Genomic DNA, 20,592 nt, shown 5'->3' with positions numbered 1-20,592 from the left:
AGCGTAGCAGAGTTGCTACATATGCAAGAGCAAAGAAGATGTGTGAGTCCAAGAAAGGAGGCACTTTGAGGAGTAGAGACGTCCTTTAGCTTACATGACTAACGGAAGGGAGAGACAGTTTCCTTCACAAAGTGGAATACCTTGGGAATGTAGTTGAAAGAGAGCAACTGTACTGGGTAAAAGGAGCTGTACCCTTAAACAGATGGGGCGGACAACATAAAGTCCTTTAATGCCACCCTGTCATGCAGCTCCTTCATGAAGTGCTGTCTCAAAGGGAAAAGTTCTTATCCTCTGACAAGATGAGATTGGCTGGAGGCAGGAGACTGTGAGGGTAAACAGAGAAGTCCCATCACAGTCTCCCAGCTCCCATCAACCTGTTGCCCATCACATCTGGTGGCTCTGTGTTTTTTTTCTTGATTAGTGTGAAACAGGCTAATGGTACTGATCACTGTTAGTTGGATATGGCTAGATGCAGAAACATGTAGTAGCCCAAAGACTAGCACACTGATGGCACAGAGGCTGATAGTAATGAATCCTAATGGATCCTGAATTTCTAGATTCTTTCCAGCTGCTTCTTACTTCTTCTACAATGCATGAAACAGAGAATACCAATAGCCCAGCAGATCAATCAAAGGGCAGTGTACAGTACTTTTAATGATGGGACTTGATTTTTCCAGATCTTATTCTAAAGAAGCAGACTGTCCTTTGCTGTCGTCCACTGCAGGAACTGGAAAGGTACCAAGGTAAATACCTCCTTTTTTTTTTGCTTTGCCAGGCTTCATGATGCTTGGGCCATATGAGCTGAACGGGAAGGAGCTGAGGGAGGACAGGTGCTGGAGCAAGGCTCTGGGTCCTTAGCATGGGGTCCTGCTAAGGGACCAGCCCTATAAAGGAGTGAGATGGTAGCCTCACTTTATAGAAGTGTGGCACAGGAGATGGCACACTGAAACCTGAAAGCAGAGTGCTTTATCCCGTCTACAGAGATTCCTGGAGGCCGGAGCTTGTGGCCTTTAAGCTCTCCAAAGAGTCCTCCAGCAGAAACTAGGGAAGCTAAGATGCTATGCTAGATATTTCTAATGTGAGAAGGGAAAGGGGAATGGGGAAAAGACATCCAAGAAACAATCTGCAAGGAATTTCAGTACATCAGTTTGTACAATTTTAACTGTGAGTGTGTAATATCTAGGCTTAGGCTCAAGTTGTTGCATATGCAGTAAATACTAGCTTAGGATGTATTCGGTCAGCGTCTGCAACTGTCCCAAATGGCCTTCCCTCTGAAGGCTTATAATGTTTTTACCATGGCCCAGAGAAGCATCTCTAACAATCAGGAAGGTCTTCCTGAAATAAACACAGAGGGCTGTTAACCTTAGCTCAGAGAATCTATGCTCTTAAACTGATCTGCTGCCCTTGATCTGCGAGGGAACTTGTACTGATACTATGGGCCATTAGGAAAATTGCAATTCTTAAAGGGACTGCTAAGAGGTAGTTTAGGTCCTAAACTTTTGGAGAGGGAATGAATGTATTTTTCACAGTGATGATAAAATCTAATGATTTTATGTAATAGTAATTCCATGGTGTGAATTCTTATCATTCTCCTTTCAGTGTTTTCAGTCCAAGTACTGAACAATTGTGCATTGAAATTGTCACAAGAAACTGACTGAAAATAAAAGAGAGTAGTGTATTTTTTGTCCAGTCTGAAAAATCATAGTCTATAAATAGAAAGCAAAAAGAATGAGAACTACTCTGAATTTTAGGATTCTCTCCATTTTATTATTGATGTGACTAGCAGCATCAACTACTTATACTTTTTTTTGTCTCCACTCAAATATATCCATTGAGATCTTAGAACCCCATTTCTCAGAAATATTTTGTGTATAAAACTACTTGAGGGAATAAGTTTACAGAGCAAGACCATAAAGGTCTTCCAGGAGTAAGAACATGTGAGATAGAACTCATTAAAATCACAGCATGATATGGCTTCTACAAGTCACACAAAGAAATAATCTAGAAGTGTATGGACTTTATGCATGTTTTACTTTACCTTGAAAACCAATGCAGTTTAAACACCCCGGGACACCATAGGCATTTGCTCCACTAAAGATGCTGAAAGCACTAAGCAAGGACTGGCCTGCACAAAACCATGTACCAGTTGATATAGCCTGTGGCATACAATATTAATAATAGTTCTCATTTTTTACACTCTGTCCAACTTAATCCAGATCATTTGAAACTAAAAAAGTTGATCCAAAATGCTTTGCACATGAACATGGGACTTAGTCTGGTTCTTTGTATTCTCAGGAGATGTAAGTCAACATAGCTTCATGTACTTCTAAGAATGCTTCTCTGATTTACCATAGTTCAGGATTCAGTCAGAAATTACTTCCATTTACTCAATACTCAGTTTTAAATGATTTCTGTAGCTTCATAGGGCATATGTTGATACAATGCAGTTTTGTCCTGCTCCATTTTCTTCACATGTGGCTGTTTTTGTCATCAGTCCCCTTTTCTTAAATGCTTTTACCCGTTCACTGGCTAAATCCATTCATCCTTAAAAAATAACGGAGTGTTCTGCCCTAGCCAGGAGCCTACACTCTCCACCTCTTCATTACTGGGCTGCATTGTGCCATTATCTCAGCTTGTTCTCTTCATGGCTGTTGGCACCTATTTATTTGATGCAGCGAATCTCATTGTAGGCTTATTAGCATCCATGTCAAGACAATATGTAAAGCCCTCCTCTTTCAAGACTGATGAATGCAAACAAGTAGAGAACAGAACACATGAGCAATCTGTATCATTTCACTGCCACATTAATACCTCTAACTCTAATTGACAGGGTAATTAAAACCCAAAGATATCCCAAGAAAGCAGCCTGAGTAGCTGTGATCATGCCGTGTAAGTGACACAGAACACATTCTGTGAAATAGGATCAAAATGGTTTCTCTGCATTTTGTGTCACCAAAGCAGCTGTCCTGATTGTTCACATCCTATTAAGTGTGCTTTAAGCATGTCATGAGCAATTAAAAATAGTTGTCATTCCAGATGACAGTTTGGGAATTTTGAAACTAGGGATACTTCCTTGGGACAAAGACTCCCAAGGACTCTCCTCCATAGGGGCCCTGTCATTCACCTGTCTCTCACTCCTCAGGTTTGTGACAGTTCAGGGTCAGTCCTCCATGGGAGACCTCTACAGCAGAAACACAACTTTTATGCTCCATCTCCCATGTCTCCTCCCATGTGCTTTTCCCAGAATTGGCACCTGTCTCTAGTTTCTCCTCAGTTGCTACCAACACTGTTCCCACTCTTCACCCTCTTTCTAGCTCCTGTTTTTTTTTATTCACCATCTCTTATATCACTTGGGCTGCCTGTTCCTCTGAGTTGAAGGACCATGACTGCAGGAACAGGGGTTTTCCATTTGTGGACACTGAAATTGTAAGGAGCCAGTGGTATCAGTTGAATGTTCAGAAGAGAAGAGAAGAGAAGAGAAGAGAAGAGAAGAGAATAGTTCAGCTGGAAGGGACCTACAATGATCATCTACTGCAACTGCGTGACCACAGAGGAGGAAGAGGAGGAGGAGGAGGAGGTGAAGGAGGAGGAGGAAGAGGAGGAGGAGGAGAAGAAGAAGAAGAAGAAGAAGAAGAAGAAGAAGAAGAACAACAACAACAACAACAACAACAACAACAAGAAGAAAAACAAGAACAAAAACATGAACAAGAAGAGGGGTGTGGTACCGTGGGCTATTTTCCAAAGTAGGACACGTAGCGATGACAATCACCCTTTTTGCCTTCCCAGACTCACTCCATCGCTGTGCTTCTTGGGCAGCGATGCATGAAAAGCGCTCTCGTGCCTGCCCGGCCCTTGTATTGCACATGGGGAGAGCTGCAAAGGGGCAGCTCGGGATGGTGCAGCGAGCCTGGAGCCCTTCTGAGCACGGGCTGTTTTGCACAGGGAAGAACCCCTGGGGTGATGGAGCCAAGGGAAGAGCAGAGCTCACTTGTGTTCCAAACCTGCCCTGGGCAAGAGCCCGAGAGAGCCAGGGCACGAGTGGTGCCTTGGAGGGGCAAGAGCAGCAGGCAAGAACGGAGCCAAAAGGGCTCAGGGGAGCCCTGACAAGGGGCTGTGCTCAGTGCTGCAGAGGACAAGAAGCAACCCCCAGGGGCCACCCTGGGGCCCGCCCTGGGAGTCTAGAGAGCTTCCTCCCCCCGGATGCGGGGCACGAGGGCCACCTGCGTGGAGCACGAGCAGCAGGCACCTAGCCAAAAGGGCCCAAAGGAGCCCTGGCAGGGGGCCGTGCTCAGTGCTGCAGAGGAAGGCAAAACCCCCCAGGGCTACTTGGCTAGGCCACCGTGGGGGGAAAAAAGCCTTCCTCCCCCAGCTGCAGGACACGAGAGGCCATCTTCATGGTGCACGAGCAGCAGGCAGTAACCCAGGCAAAAGGGATCAGAGGAGCCCTGACACTGAAGTGGTCATGCTCAATGCTGCAGAGAAGGCAAAAAACCCCCGGGGACCAGTGCCAATGTGCCCCGGGGGAAAATGCCTTCCTGACCCCAGTGCTGGCGATCGGCTACTCCCTGAGCATGTGAGCAAGACCTGCCTCCTCGTCCCACAGCCTGGTCACGCCTCCCAGGGGTGCCCAAGCCCTATTCTCCCTCAACCTGCAGCCACCTCAGGGCCTTCCAAGAGTGGCAAAAGGCCCCCACCCTGATCGATCTCAGGGGCAAGAATGCTTCCCACGCCTGGCAGGGCACCAGTGGGTGCTCCAAAGCACTGGGACCCCTGGCAACATCTCTGCATCCCATTTCTTACGGCTGCTGCCCCTGGCTCCATGGGGGATGAGGACAGCGAGCTCTGCAGTGCTCCTCAAGAAGGCATTCCCTTGCTCTGGCCACTGCTGTCCAGCTGAAAAAGCCTGAGAGCCTCGGGCACCTCCAAGGGTTGGTGGTTCTTCTCATCTCCTGATGGGCTCGCATCTGTTCCCTGAAGGCTGAAGCAGGATTTCCATCCATCAGATGGGCTTTGAACATGGCCCTGACAGGAGCTGGCCTTGCAGCAGAGAACCTCCAGCAGCCTCGTCCACCCTCCGGTCTCCAAGTAATTCCACCGAATCCTCAAGGACTTCCTCCTCTTGGATGTCTTCGGGCTGCCCTCTGGCCAGATCTGGCAGCAGGACACGGGAGGATGCCGTGTTTTATAGTGGCCCGGGGCATTGTGACTGCTGCATTGCCGGGTGGTGGCATTGTGACATGGGGGTGACGTGGTCCCCAAGGGGAAGCCCCACCCACCGCAGCCCTGCCCACCGCCCCTCCGCCCAGCATCCTTCGGAGGAAGCCTTTGGGCTGGTGGCCCCAAGGCAGTCCCTGTGCCCAGGAGGCCCAGGGGGCTGTCCCTGCCCTTGGTGGCCACGCACTGGGCACAGCTGCTGGGCACCCCTGATTCCTCTTCTGCCACTTGGCTCCCAAGGACACACCTTGTGCTGTTACTCTTCTCTCAGGCCATGGCAGAAATCAAGCCTGCAGCCCAGAGACCACCCCTATTAGCCGTCCCCTCTCTGCGCCACAGCTAACGGCCATGAGGCCCTGCAGTGAGGAGGACCAGGGACTTGACCTGGCTGGACACAAACCCTTTTCCTGGGGGTAAGGGGGGTGATTTCGGCAGCCATAGCCTGGAGGAAAGCCAAAGTGTAATCAGAGCCATAGGCTGGGATGGATGGTGCCAGCAGACCACCATGGAAATAAGACAGGCTTTGAAAAGAAAGGGAGCGGAGGTGACACTGGTGTGGTGGAAAGGCTGGGGATTTTCAGACCTAGAACATTTGGATCCATGCCCAAAGCACAGCCAGGCAAATGATGACTCTTCCAAACTGTAAAAATAGCCCATTGCTGCTATCGCCGTCACATCCCCTTGTCCCACTGAACCCAAGCTGTGCAGCTCCTCTGTTAAACACACCCATTGGCCGTGTTTATATGGGATAGAAAACGCGGTTCAGCCACAGGATAAAACTTTCAGAGCTCATTTGTGACTTTAACCTTTCTGAGAGGTATTTGCCTACCTCCATTTGTGAGAAGATGTTCAGATCTTATCTAAAACCCTGGCAAGTCTCTTTTTCCTCTAGGATTTAGTATTTGGAGTACTGAAAGAGGAAGGAAGGTACTATTGTTGTCGTTTTGTACCTGGGTGCCAAAATTGGTATGTACCTTCAGACTATGTAATTAAGGGCATTTATACCACAGACATTCATTTGGTTGTGGTAATGCCAGAGGCAAAAGAAAGGGCTTTGGTTCCCTCTGCATGAACTTGCAGAGACGTAGCAAGCATGCCTGATTTCCTCAGGATTCCTTACCAATGCACCAAGGGACATTTGCTACTACCCTGTTTATGGTGAGGTCTTCTTGGAAAGAAGCCCTGAATCGTTTTGTGCCTTGACCATATTTTATTTTGCACTTCAATAGTTCTTTTCCTCCTTTGGCCTTCATCCTCGATACCTTTCTTGAAAGTGATGGCAGCCCTCTCCTCAGGTCTTGCTCCCTCTAGTCATTGTCTTCTGTAGGCCCTCCATGTTAGTAATCAACTGCTTATTCTTTGTCTGCCTCAGGCAGAATTTGTCTTTCCTGAACTTGAGGAATGAGAAATGGCCATAGTGGTACAGGTGAGTTCCCACTAGGGCTTTGCACAATGCTGGCCTTCCTTGCCTGGCACACAAGAATGCATTTGCCTGTATCACATTCATGGCTCATAGTCACTCTGGGATCTGCTCACACCTCCAGGAACATTTGCCTACTCCAATGCTTCCGAACTGGAGCAGAAACTCATGGGGCTTCACCTGACGTTGTGTTACCTATTTTTACCCTGCAGTTCTTCAGGCGGGCTTTATTGATGGAGGGGATATCTCTTCTGTCAGGGCTTCAGCTGGTAGGGAGGATGGGGGACGTAGGATGATACCATGAGACAGAGCTTTTTCTGCCTCATGGATGCCATGAAATCCAGAATACGACATGGACAAGGAAACCTACATTTCTTGAATGATGATTTCTTGCAAGCTAAATGCAAAAGACCTGCCCATGAACTTCACTCTTTCCTACATCTGATGGCAGCAAAGCACGAAGGGTGGAGCCTGAGAGATGCGTTAAGGGGGCTTTCACCCATCGGTAGCCTGCTGGAGTCCAGCTCCACGCAGTCACGACCAGCAAAGCCAGCCCTCCACTGGCCAGCTGAGCAACGGATGGGCTGTGTGGGTGGGCTCTGAACATGAAGCTGGTGGTGTCAGTCCAGTCACTGTCAAAAAGGATGTCTGCCTCCTAGGGAAGAAAATATCCCCAGCTGGCATTGACTGAGCTTCCATTTTGGAATTTTCATGGCAGAAAGTGCCTGGATGCTGGAAAAGCTACAAGAGACCAAGCACTGGTGGGTCAGTGTGACGCAGTTGGTGGCACTGCTGTCTGTGGGATATGCTTTAGTCTCCAGGAGTGTGAGTAAAGGTCGCTGGTGATTTTTTAAATGCATTCTGCAGGCATTCAGTGAAGAGGAAGGCTGTTGCTGGCATTGCTGATGCGGGTAAAGAGGTGGCGGCCAGGTGGCCATCTGACATCAAAAGGCAACTGCCTCTCTTTAAGAGGCCCTACACGCCTGTAAGATAGCTGCAGAGAAGGACTGAGGATTTTGCTTTTTATATGCCCACCTGAAATCACCTGAGAATGTTGGTGTGATGAAATTATTGATTATGTCATTCGGATACAAAGGAACTTTTTTTTTTAATTAATAAAAGAAACTATGAAAACCAGTCTTCTAGCACACACATGGTAACTACTTTGCAAAACTGGTGCAGTGAGTGCAGAAAGCTGCCATACTATGTCTCTTCAGTTAAAGAATCTCAAAATCTTGACAGATAGCTGTAGATAGCTGCTCTCCTGGATTGTCCCCTCAGACCTAGGTCATAGCTTGTCTTCGGCCGTGCCTCCTGGATGGACCTGGGGCCCATGATGCAGCCCTCTCTCCAAGCTTGTTTCCAGCTGCATCTCTTGCTACTCACCCCCAGCCCCCCTGGCTGGACCCTGGCTCATCCTCTTTTTGTGGCTGTTGATGGAGCGGGTTACCAGCCACTGGCTCTCCGCCTGGACGTGTTCCTGTATGATATGATCTAGGTAATCCTGCTCCGGCAGGGGATTGGACTAGATGATCTTTCGAGGTCCCTTCCAATCCCTAACATTCTGTGATTCTGTGATTCTGTGATCTTAAAGCAAGAAAATATTAGACAAACTTAAATATAGGTTTTGCTATTAACTGCATTTATCATAATTGTCATCACTTAATGACTTTCCCATATGCATAAGCAGTTAATACAGTTTACTGATAGATGAAACAAACCCAGGAACAATTAGTACGTGGCAATTCTTTCAGTAGCTCAAACCTATCACATTTTCACTCCTGATCCTGTGCAATACACAGCAGGATATGAAGTGTGTAACCAAACGATGTGAACTGACTATCAGAAGATCAAACATTTCTCACTGCAAGATGTCCTAATGTAATGCCAGGAAGTACCTCTCTGTATAGAGCATACCTTTGTTTGACACATGAAATATTCAAACATCATCTAAAGTGCTTGGAGCAAGAGAAGCACAGGTATATGGGTACATCATTTTACTTGGGCTTTTTTTTTTCTTCATAGGAGAGAGGCATATACTTAGGAGTTGGGGATCTAAGGGATATGTAAGGTGTAGGAAATGTGTACTTTGACTGGCACTACCCACCCCTCAGGCCACATGCACATCCACTCTTTTTTTTGTCTCCAGTGATGCTGTCACTCCGTTGTGTTGTGTTGAACTGGGAGTAGCGGCTGTGCAAGTTGAGCCATTTACAGCTCAAATAAATGAAAGCAAATATATCAGTTAATAAGAAGTTAATCATCATCACACACACTGTGAAACTACCTGCTTTTCCCTGTTGGTGTGGTAAGAGCATTACTGCTCTAAAGAGTTATACAGTTAATGCTGCAACTCATTAATTCCTATTACTCAATGAACAGAAAAATATGCCTTATTTTTGATGTTTCTGCTATCCTTGTCAATGCCATGTTCCAAATCCTGCAAAAGATTATGCAAAAATTTTGGAAAAAGACAATTCCCTTCACTGTAAGAATCATCTTTTTGCTCATTCATATTTCTTGGCTGCCTTGCTTGCATGATGTTAGTTCACCCAAATATAGTCTGTTCTTCACAAGATGTAAGTCTCCATTATTGTCCATGCTATATCCAATAAGGAGATGGCTTAAAAAGACCATGTGCCAGATGCTGCAGAAGAAACCATGAGACATGAGAAGTGTGATTTTATTAAACTGCTGTAGTTAGTAACGCATGTGGGAGGTGTATTCTTAAATCTTACCCGGTCAATATCACCCTTTGTTGCTAATCCATCTTGCCTCTTGGCATGTTTTGCCTCCACAATTCTGTTTCTGCTGGGAGAGGTGTGACATTAGCTTGTCATCTGACTAACTGTGTTCCAGCATCATTGCTGTAATCACCTCCCATCACTTTACATAAGAGCAGAGGAGGAACGTGCTGGCTCCTCACTATGTAGATAGGAGGAACCACAGTCCCATTTCCTAGATTTTTTTTTAGGGAGTGCCCTCCATCTTATATAAATTCTAGTTTAATCAGGAACCAGTAAGACCTCTTGAACAACTGTCCTCCCTGCGACACAGAAATAAGTTATCAACCAAACCAGCTTGTTAAGATCTAGCAGGAAAGGGGGAGGATTTATTCCCACCTTCCCAAAGACACAAAGCATGACAGCAAGCTTCTTTTCTCCTAAATAAAAAAAGAGAAAAAAGTTCTTTTGCAGAAATTTTCTTTAGACGGTGCAGGATAGTGCTGTGGGAAAGGGAGCCATCCCAATGGCTGCACAGGGATGAGTAAAATGTAGATTATGCTTAGGCCTTGTTCCAGCAATTTAGGCACAGAATCATCATCTTTTCCCAAATTTCCTTTCCATTAAGGAATTGCAGTCCTTGAAGCGAGTGAGTATGTCCTAGTAGGTCAGTTTCTGAAAAGTAGAGCTCTGGGGGAGTGGAAGGGACCCAGAAATTATGTATTAATAAAATCTGGAGGAACAGAAATTAGAAGCAGCAGCATTTTTTTTTAAATAGCAAAATACCCTTTGTAAAGCAAAAATAATTGACCAGAAAGGACTTGCACAGAGAGAGATTGTAGTCCATTAGTGCCTCTTAATACAAAACAATTCTTTTGGAATTACCGTAAATGAGAGTGAAATTTTACTCATACAGAAAACCTACTCACATATCCATGAAAATCAAGATGCAAAATGCAATATAGTTTCTGGTTGGCAGAGATGGATAGAGAGAGGGAGAGAGGGAGGAAGAACCACTGACAGCTTAGAATTAGGCTTGTTTATCTTCGAGGAGTGCAAGACCGAGCCTTGCGTGTTTAACCTGTTCAGCACCGGTGAGTAAAGGGCCTGTAGTATGAGGTACAACAGCTTGCTCTGACGGTGCTGTGCATCCACCACTCTAGAAAAGAGGAAAAATAGTCCCCCTAGTGTACCAATGCTGTAAGAAGCAGGAGGATCTCTCGCTCTCACTGAATCTGCTACAAGCTCTGCTATGGCATGTGAGCAACTGCGTAAACGTATTGTAGTAAAACCCCAGGCTCTGTTGATCACAAGGCTTGTAGTTTTTGAAGCGAGGAACCATAAACAATTGTAAATAATGAGCATTAAAAAATAAATGTGTGTTTTAACACATTTTAACTATGAAGTAATTTGGTTTTTGCATTGCTGTATAATTCTAACTCTTGCTTTTCTCACCCAGGAAATATATATTCTTCTGGAAGAAAGAAGAGAAAGTATTATACACAGTAATACTATTTTCACAAGTTCTTAGCTTTGTAGCTGAGAGGTAAATTCAAGCACATTATTCTATTCAAAACTACCACTTTAATTTTTTATTGTTTCAGTTAAACAGGGGAAGTGTACTGCAGATAACTGGTCAGAGAAAAAAGTAGAGTCTGAAGGGGAGAAAGCAGTCAGTGTCACCGGGGACTACCATTTTTCCTGGATACCAGAGATCCAGTGTGCTGCTCAAAACACAAGCTTTGTAACACTTTGAATTTGCATTCTCACAGATTAAGTGATAACGGAGCCTCCTCCATGTGTAAGTCTTGATCATAGCCCCCCTTCTCAATAATTTTAGGTAAAACAATGCAAACCTGGCCCTTTGTGCTGGATGCTGTAGTGGCATACAGGAAGGCGTAGCTGCCATATATTGCTGTGGCTCCATAACCATTTTCCTCTCAGGTATGCTGAGGGAGAGCCATGGATAAAAAGTTTCAAAGGAGACCAGAAGGTCTTTGCTAGGGATACAGCACAGCTGGTTGGGAAGCAGTATTTGTCATTCGGTCCTTCAACAATTTTCCTCAAGTTGGCAGCATTAGAGCGAACCTGGCCTGCCAAGTTCCCCTTTGCACCCTGTGGCAGGTTAGGAGCTACCTTGCTCCCTCACCTTTTTAACTGCTGATGGGAGAGCTAAATCACCTTTTGAGCGGCAAAGCAAGGGGGTGTTTGGGGTGGGTAGGGAGACAATTCCTCACAGTGAGTAAAAAGACAATATTGGGCTGACACCTCTTGGGGGATGGCCGGTGGAAGGCCCAAAGGATAAGCCGTGAAGCTGGGACGGTGCCCAGGGACCAGCTGTAGAGCCCCGACAGGACCAAGTAAATTTGGCTGAGGGGAAAGGTCTCCAGCTCCACAGAGGTACGAGCAGCTCCAGGGGTAGCAGAGGAGGCTCTGACAGCTGTTCGGGTTAACAGTAATGCCATGACTTATGCAGAAGCATTAGCTGCAGGGACGTTGTTTTACATTTTAGAGAATAGATTAGTATTTCCTAGAAGAGTAGGTTAATCGCGGTAAAAAGAGAGGCAGCATATATCTCTCTTTGGGAGGAAGGAGCTCTTGCAGCTCTGCCTGAGTGTGCACGAGCGTCTGGTTGGTTTGTTGGTGCATAAGGGTGCAGCAGATTTATGTGCTGCAACATATGTCTAGTTCAGTGTCTTTGCTAATAAAAACCCCGCAGTAGTAATTGTCAGGTTTAGTTGCTTAGATAAGTTAAAGGAATTTGAAAGGTGTTTGTGCATATCCACCGCAAAAAAGCTCCTCCTGAAGAGAAACTATAAAATAAACATCCTTAACTTCCCTTCAAATTCATATATAGTATTTGCCTTCAGCGTGTCTGCTTTCCTGGAGACAGCTGAGCCAGTCTCCTCTACTCACTCCCCCATTTACCAGTTGTATTTTGGATTGCTTGCATCGCTATGGATGTTGATTATGGCCTTCACAACACTGCCTGGTTTTTCCATAGAATCGTCCTGAGGGATGAGACCACAGCAAATTCTCAGCTGACCAAAAGGCAGCCCAAGGTATTAGTTCAGTGTATTTTCTTTCGTGGGTAAGCAGCAGATAAGATTTCAGTGCAAATGGTGCATTTGAATTATGTTTATAAGTGAAATGCAGAGCAGATGTTGGAAGCACCATTTGAAGTACTCCTTCCTCATCCCAGAGGCAACGTTTCAGGGTTGATATTGTATATGTCTCTAAAAATGCTTGATTTGAAAAACTTTTTAAGCTGAAATATCTTGTTGGCCTAGGAGCACTTCTGGGTCCCCTACATCTACGTGTGAATTCTTCTTGTTTCTGATTTTTGAAATAGGTACCAAAACTTCCTTCCTTAACTTTTTTCTTAGCAATTAAAAAAAGAATTGTATTACAAAAACTCGAAGAATGCAAAGTAAACTTGATATTCCCTGCCTATCTCACTCCCCTTGACATAAATTCTCTCTGTCGTGTACATGCATGCACACACATACACATACACATACACATATACATATACATACACATAAGCATGCACTCAATCACATTCCAAACACTACTGGATGTTGGATTTTAAAATTATATTAAAAAATATTAGACTGGCAAGTGCTGCGCCTACAATTGGAATATTGTTGATATTCTCACATTTCTTTGGCTATCACATGCTAAGATCAATATTGTCAATATCTTTAAAAATCAGATAATGACTTCAAAGTATTGCCAGAAACTTACTTAAAATGGAAAGGGTGCATTACATTAAGCTTAGACACTAGGCTGCTTTTTTGTGTATTTGTGCTTCTGACAGTCTTTGAAAAGCAGGTTTTTTCATTAATAACAGAAATGCGATTTTAGGAGTGCAGAAAGATGCACTAATATTTATATGAAGCTGTAATACAGCAAAAATTGTATGGGCTGTTATTCTACTATATTGCCAGAGGACTGAATTGATCTTCGAAGGGTTAAAGTGCTACCGGGTTACATTAATGTCACCCTCCAGCAATCACTGGCCAATAACATATCAGCAATCAATGCTGCAGCGTGTTGTTCACGACACTCAGTTTCTGGAGACAAGTGGCTGATATATTTTGACAAGAAGAAAAAATAGTCTTGGAAATTCTTGCAAATCTTAACTCAGAGGGGAAGATGTATGAAACAAACTGCTTCCATTAGAAAAAATGGTAATGTTTGCCTTCATAAGTAACAACATTTTATGTCAGTTCAGTGGAGCAGTGAATGAACCAAAACTCTGCTAACCTTCAAAATGGAAAGGATTCCATAAGTAGGATTTACATAGTCTGAATATTTTATATTTTGAGTGCTCATCACAGCTTGCATAAACTAATACTTAAATATATTATTTCCAATAAAGAAAACATTTGACTTCTGGTGAAGTAAAGCAGTGAGACACTTTTAACTTGTGAGTACAGACACAGGTTTCTCAGCCCCTGTTCTTTTTTATCCTGTTTGTTAGAAATTTTCTCCTATCAGGTTCTCATAATTTCTGCACATCCAAAGAAGGCAACACAAGCCTCTTCATTTTGACACAAAAGAAACTTAAAGAAAAAAAATAATCAGGAACTCAAACAGACAGAAAGTAGAAGTACAAAGCGGGGAATAAAAAATAGAGGCTGCGAGAGGACGCGAGGGGTTAAAGTTCTGACCACTGTCTGCATATATAAAATTATATCACCTTATCTGAAAAGTTTAGGCTCAAAAGCAAAGCCTCCGTTTAAAATACGTTTTAGGTCTATTAAATCTTTAGGCTGAAGATTACAGCAAGTGTTTTGTCTTTGGTGAGTAGCTGTTTGTCTCACTTTATTTACTTGGTATTGGGTATTTGTCAATGTCATTTCATATCTGCAGAAAATTCATACGTTGTATGGAAGTATGTATGTGTGTGAGTGTGCTGAAGGTCACATGACTGTTTCATCCTATTTGGTGGAGCAGCTTGACTTTTTTTCCCTTGCTTTTGGTGATGGTTGTGAGTGCAGAAGTTGATTGACAGATGCATGCCAGAAACCCCCATTCTCCTTTTCAAAGACTACATATGATGGATTGCGATCTTTCAGCTCAGCAGGACACAGGGACCATGCAAGCTGTAATTGGTCAGGTATGGAGTCAGCCATTTCTCAACTCCCCTTTTATTTTTTTTTTTTTCCACAAGGGTCTAACCATATGATTCACATAATTCATATTTACAGTACCATCTTTCTATCTGTATCTTCAGCTACTAGAGAGTGTAGTATGGAAAGTGAGAAAGGCAAAAGAACCACAATAATCCAGCCAGGGAATCACTAGTTAAACCTAAAATACCATGCTTTTCTTCTAATAAACCTGGTTTATAATTTAGTCTGAGCTTTGCCAAATCAATCTATTTATTAATTTACAGTTGTATTTCATTTAAATGTACTGAAGTAGAAGAACTGAGGAGTGAAAGTGTTATGTTTGCTGGGGAGTTGCTTTCTATTTCTAATGCTGTTCATTATTCCTATATTGACTGTATTGCTGTACTACAGGCTGTGGATTTTTTTTTCTTTTTCTTTTTTCTTCTTTTACTCCTAACCCAGATAACGTGTGATCAAGCTTGGTAAATGTAGTAGTCTTTGCTGCTGCAGAGGGGCAGCCTGCAAATTAAACACTGCCACAATCTGAAAGGTCCAGGTGGTCTGCTTGTGCTTCCTAATGCAATCCAGCACAACAGCTTTAATAAACAGCTCTATTTAGTTCTCCCTCCCTGTATCCAGGGAAGTGAACTGGTCTGGGGCTGCTGTGATGAAATGCCAGAAGAATATCTCTCAAAGGCCTCACAAGCTGATTTTTAGAGCTTTTCCGTTTTGTCGTCTTTGTCTTCCAAATGGGTCAGTGAGTCCTCTTTCTGTTTTGTGATTTCTGATAAGTCTGTAGTTTTTATGTGTGTGTTTTAACTGTGCTGTTTCTAGCATTAGCTAGAAGAGAGAAGAATCTTTGTCTTTTCATTTGCTTCAAATAATAACCTAAAGTGGGGAAAGAAATTAAATTATTTTGTCCTGTATGGGGAGGGCTGTTTTCCTATGAATGCAGCGGGAGTCGGATGAGGGTGTCTGTTTTCCTTTTTCTAACAAAATTTTAAGTGCTCAACACTTTCTCATTAACCACTGACTTGTAAATCAGTCTCTGGCAAAGGGTATTTTTTGAACTCTCAAAAGTTTGTGTTTTTTTGCATATGTTTCCAGTGTAGTGAACGCATGCTGCTGAGGTGATGACATAGTATTTGTGTTTCCTATATGTTGATACAATGGTGGAAAAACACACATCCTACATATGGTTTTCAACTAAATTATGGCAAAGCACAGAAGTCCCTCAAAGCACATGGTTTATTAATACCATCGTACACAGTAATGCATTTCTGGGCGGAAAATGTCAAATATGTAATACCATGTTTACCACAGATTTTTATTGCTTTAAATATTTTAAAAATAAAAGATTCATTTTTTATTAAAAATCCCCCAAACATTAACAGCTTTCTATTAGGCTGGCTTATACCTAAAAAGTGGGGCATGTTTGCCAGTATTACATTGTGTGAAAATATGTATTTTAGAGCGGGTTAATTACCTTTTTGTGTAAACTTGTTCAGTCTTAAAGAAATACATTTAATGATTCTGAGGCAGATACAATGGCAAGGTTTTGAGCAAGTACACTTGACACACAATGTACCCTGAAACCTTGATAAATCTCAGGGCTTGTAATATCTCTTTAATATAACTTTTGCTTTGGCATGTAAGAAAGTGTAAGTTAGCTATTTTATGTTTAAAGCTTGCTAGCTCTCGGGAAGTGGTTTTGAGGCTGGAAAGGATAGGAGCATGTTTTTTTTTCTGTGTGTAACATTCCATATTTCATAAATTAAAAAAAAGTTCAGTGAATGTCTGGAAAAATGTTTATGTCGTGTGTTAGTGTATTTCATTTCCTAAAAATCAATAACAAGGGCATTCACTTCAAAGAAAAATACATTTCGCTATTTTAGGTGACTAACTTTGGGTTTTTTATGTCAGAATTTATAGATATTATTATTGTGCAACTTAATATGTTAGGTATTTCAAATATATGTTAGGTATTTCAAACATTTTTTTAGATCTGTATGTGTGCATATTTACATATCATGTGTAAGTGTGCACATCCAAATGTGTTCATAAATCCACAAAATGTTCAAGTATGTTTTTATTTTGATTAATTGTCCGGTGTTTGGTTGTTATTAGCTACATGTGAAGATAGAACAAAATGTTTATATTTTTTTCCGATAAAAATGATGTGTTTTCTAGTGGCATAATAAGAGTTACTTAAAACTTGGGAAGAGCAATCAGTATAATTATTTGCAGCAGCGTACAGTAGAAATAGACTTTCTCTATGGACTCTAATACTCAGCTGACAAGGGAAAACTATCAAAAGACAAACCCTATGCCATAAAATCTTTCCACACTATAAGTCTATATTTAGTATTGATAAATAATAAGGATTTGCATATTCAGTATGTGTATATTTTTAGAAGAGACATTCATTTTCTGACACTATTGTTTTAGAAAAAGTTCTTAAGAGTCCTTGTTAACTTTCAAACCTCCAAAAGCAAAAACTTTAAATAAATGTTTATCATTTGGCCTTTTTATTTCTGAATCGTATTTTTCTCCAGCTGTGAGAACTAAATGTTGTTTTGACTAATCCTGCAGATGTAGCTTTAAATTCAGTCTTGTTTGCTGCTAATGGAGTGTGAACTTGCCTAATTAAAAATCCAAACTATACATGTATATCTCTGCTCCAATGGAGATCAGAAACACTAGCAGTTATTTGTAGTTCAAACACCAGCCTGTGTATGACATGAAAGTAATAGCAGGAGCATGCTGATTTAAAGGCATTTTCAACACCAAGTACTTGTTCATCATTTAACGCATTTTCCACTTTTTTAAAAAAATAATTTTGATTTCATCTGTCTCCAAGCCCCAGTGTCCACAGTGGTTCCCACTGGTGATGGCAATGGTAGGCAGCGTGCTACAATCCTGCCCATTACCTGGCACCTGGGTATACTGGCTCCAAGGTGCGGAATTGCTCGTATACCTTCCCTCTGGATTTTTCCTCCCCCAAGCAAGCAATTAAACAGCCAAGTACTCTGAAGAACAACCTCCTTGCCTAGCATGTCAAGATCTAGGAGCTCATTGCTCATTGTGATTTTGATTCATAACTGGAGTGTTTGGAATGAAACCCCGATCCCTGTCAGCAATAGTCTGTAGCATCCTTCCTTGCATGCTGAACCATAATACCCGTTATTTCTTCAAACGTGTTTTGCTCTTATAGAAACTATTAGCTGGATTTTTATGCCATATTCCTTATATACCCCGAGCCCATCTAAATGAACAGGTAATTAAATGCGTCATCTAATTATTCCAATTATGCTGTATTTTCTCTACCTTGTATGCTTTCTAAAATCTGTACTGTACCTTTCTCTTCTTTTATTTTCTCTTTTCCACATCTTTTTTTTTTTTCTTTTCTTTTTTTTTTTTTTTTTCAGACCTGAGCTTGTGAGTGACAGGTTAGTTCATCAGCATTACAGCCCTCCTGTTTTTGTCTCATCTCATGCAGACAGGTCACTGTGTCCAATCACCCTTCTGGCTCTGCTGTCCCCGGGGGAGCCCAGGCCAGTCTGCCATCTTGATCCACCGGCCTGAGGGCCTGGGCTGGCTGCACATTTCTGTGTTCACTGGCTCTTGAAAATAGAGTAAAACAGGAAGGGGAGGGGGGCAGCTTAAATTAGATCTCTGTAAACTGAGAGGAAGTAAATTAGGTAACATTCTTCTTCAAATAAGCAGGGCTTGCAGTTATTATTGCTATGTTTGAGTTCTCTTTCTACATGTTAAGTGTGTTTATTTTCTATATTTCAACGATATCCTCCATGTGATCTCATCATCTAGTAAAAGCTATTTATGCAAGGGTAAACATGCGCTCTTTTCCCATAGAGAGTTCTGCTCTGAAGCCCAATTTATGAGACTGATACATTGCTGCAGCCGAGGTGGGTCTTCCTGTTCTGTGGTTTAGTTTGTTGCTTTTTAAATTTTGTTTTGTCTTTTCCCCACAATTAACAATCATGGAGCAGGGGGATGAATGATTTGGAGAAGCCATTCATTTCCCTACCTCATGGGTCACTTTTCAGGAGTTTGATCTGTTGTCAATGTTGTCTTGTAATGCAGATCAATACATATCCAGGAGTTTAATTTTTACCAAATGAAGATGAGATCTGTAATGTTAGTTTGTCTTGAGCAATCTTTAAGTGATTCTTCTTGTAGTAGTAAGGAAGGTCTTTTTCTCTTGGAAAACCTGTTTCCATCTCTAATTTAATATACAGAAGTGCCTATCACATACACAAACAGAAAAGAACCATCTTACACATAAATTTAAGACCCACGTATTATAATACGGCAAGAAATTGTGCCTTTTTGTCTACAGGTTGGGACAAATCCTGTTCTCTCTAGCAAGGATTAGACCCATCACTATAATCATGACTACTTGCATAAGTAAGGTCAGACTACTTGTCCCCTTGTCTGCTTAGCGTATGTCCAGCACAGACGTTGTTGTCCTTTACAGTCACCAGCAGTTGTTTTCCGTAGTTTGAGACTGTGAGAGAGAGACTTATGGACAGGTACACACTGACTGTTGTTTTCAGTGGTAGAGAGACAATGTAAACTATAAGAATCATGTCTGAAAAACTTCAAAAACATATTTTTTAATATTTATGAACAAGCTGGTACTCTGATAATGAAGCAGTCCATCTCCGCAGAAACACACGGTTTTATACTCTCTCTAGTATACTGTGTCCTTAAGAATTATTATTGTAAGGAGATGCAGGAATGTGGCTGTAATATTTTACAGTATAAATATTTGTTGTAGAGGAGTTTGGATCTCGTTAATTTAATATATGTAAATTCTTTGGTCCTAGGCCTGGATTCCAACAAAGGAATGCATTTCTCTCTTGACTTTTGTTTTTACAGCAGAAAAGATGGATTTTTATCATCTTCATTCATGCTGAAAAAGACTTTTCTTCTTTTCACACCAAAATCAGGTTTTAATTGAAATCAGCCCTCTAAAAACATCTTTAGTAATTTTTCTTATTGAATTTCTGTATTCTTTTCTGTTCTGTGCTACTCTGCTGTCTCATGTGTTAGTTTGTGGGTCAGGCCAATTAAGAGGTCAAATCTTAAAAAAGCTGTGATTTACACTCTGTGTATATTCACTGTTATTCTAATCTTAAGAGAAAAATAAAGTATGTCAGATGACCTTTAAATTGCTGGGCAAGTGACACTCATCCAGTGATGTAGATTTTTATCTTCTGGCAATGCATTTACATTCAAGTACCTCTGCTGTGTTTCCTAGATTCTAGACCGATAAACTAAATACCAATCTGGGCCACTTTTGTGTGTACAGTACATAGAAGTGACTGTGCTGAGCCTCTTATCTTACACTGACCTGTAGCTGTAACAAGACTTTTATTTTCTTCTATATGAACTGCAGCTCAAATGGAAGAAAATAAAAGGCTAATCGAAGACAAATTGTATACAGCATTTTCAACATTAGATGAGGACATGACAAAATATTCTTTTTTTCCTGTGATTTACATGTCTCAGTCATTTGCTTGTAATTCTGCTTCTTACTCTGAAACTGTAAAAATGGCAGGAAGAACCTCAGATCAGTCAGTTCTGAATATATGGGTATTTATCTCTCATTAAAGTTAAAAGGACTTAAACGTGTACTTAAAAGTTGGTCAGCAAATTACTTCAGCCCATATAAGAAGACTGCGGCTGCTAAATCTTCAGGTGCACAGTATGATACTGAACTCAATGGGACTCCTCACGTAAATAACATTTTTCAGGATCTGATCCAACTTGCCTATTGAGTAACTATCATTGCTAATAAATATAACAAAGTCTGGTTTAAATGCTAGCTAAATAATTGCTATGCAAACTCTTTTATAATTAGAACTGACTATTAGGATTAAAGATAGTAACTCAATGCTCTTGAACACTTTTATTTTTTGAGGATGTCAGGGCTACAGGTAAATGGACTATAGCTTCAGGGTTTTTGTTTTATCATTGGCTTTGAAACCTCTGTGATATGTAGGACTATTTCTTCAAAAGAGAAAGATTAGTTGTTGATATTTGCTGCTGATTCTCTGTTGACTGGTAGTGCTGTTCCATAGGAGAGCTT

The 20,592-nt window shown here is 42.0% G+C and overlaps 1 protein-coding gene across 1 annotated transcript in view; it reads left to right on the top strand.

Annotated features, from left to right (window-relative positions):
* The first annotated feature begins 14,377 nt into the window (after positions 1-14,377).
* The window catches only part of POU6F2 (POU class 6 homeobox 2), a 320,392-nt gene continuing 314,177 nt past the window's right edge, over positions 14,378-20,592 (top strand). Inside the window, exon 1 of the mRNA XM_068405256.1 lies at positions 14,378-14,482. Within this exon, the coding sequence (XP_068261357.1) occupies positions 14,378-14,482 (105 nt within the window). The remainder of the gene's footprint in view (positions 14,483-20,592) is intronic.

The sequence above is a fragment of the Nyctibius grandis genome, chromosome 7, assembly GCF_013368605.1.
Source record: "Nyctibius grandis isolate bNycGra1 chromosome 7, bNycGra1.pri, whole genome shotgun sequence".
NCBI lineage: Eukaryota > Metazoa > Chordata > Aves > Nyctibiiformes > Nyctibiidae > Nyctibius > Nyctibius grandis.
Note: the sequence above shows the minus strand (reverse complement) of the source record. Positions and strands in the feature narration are given on the sequence as shown.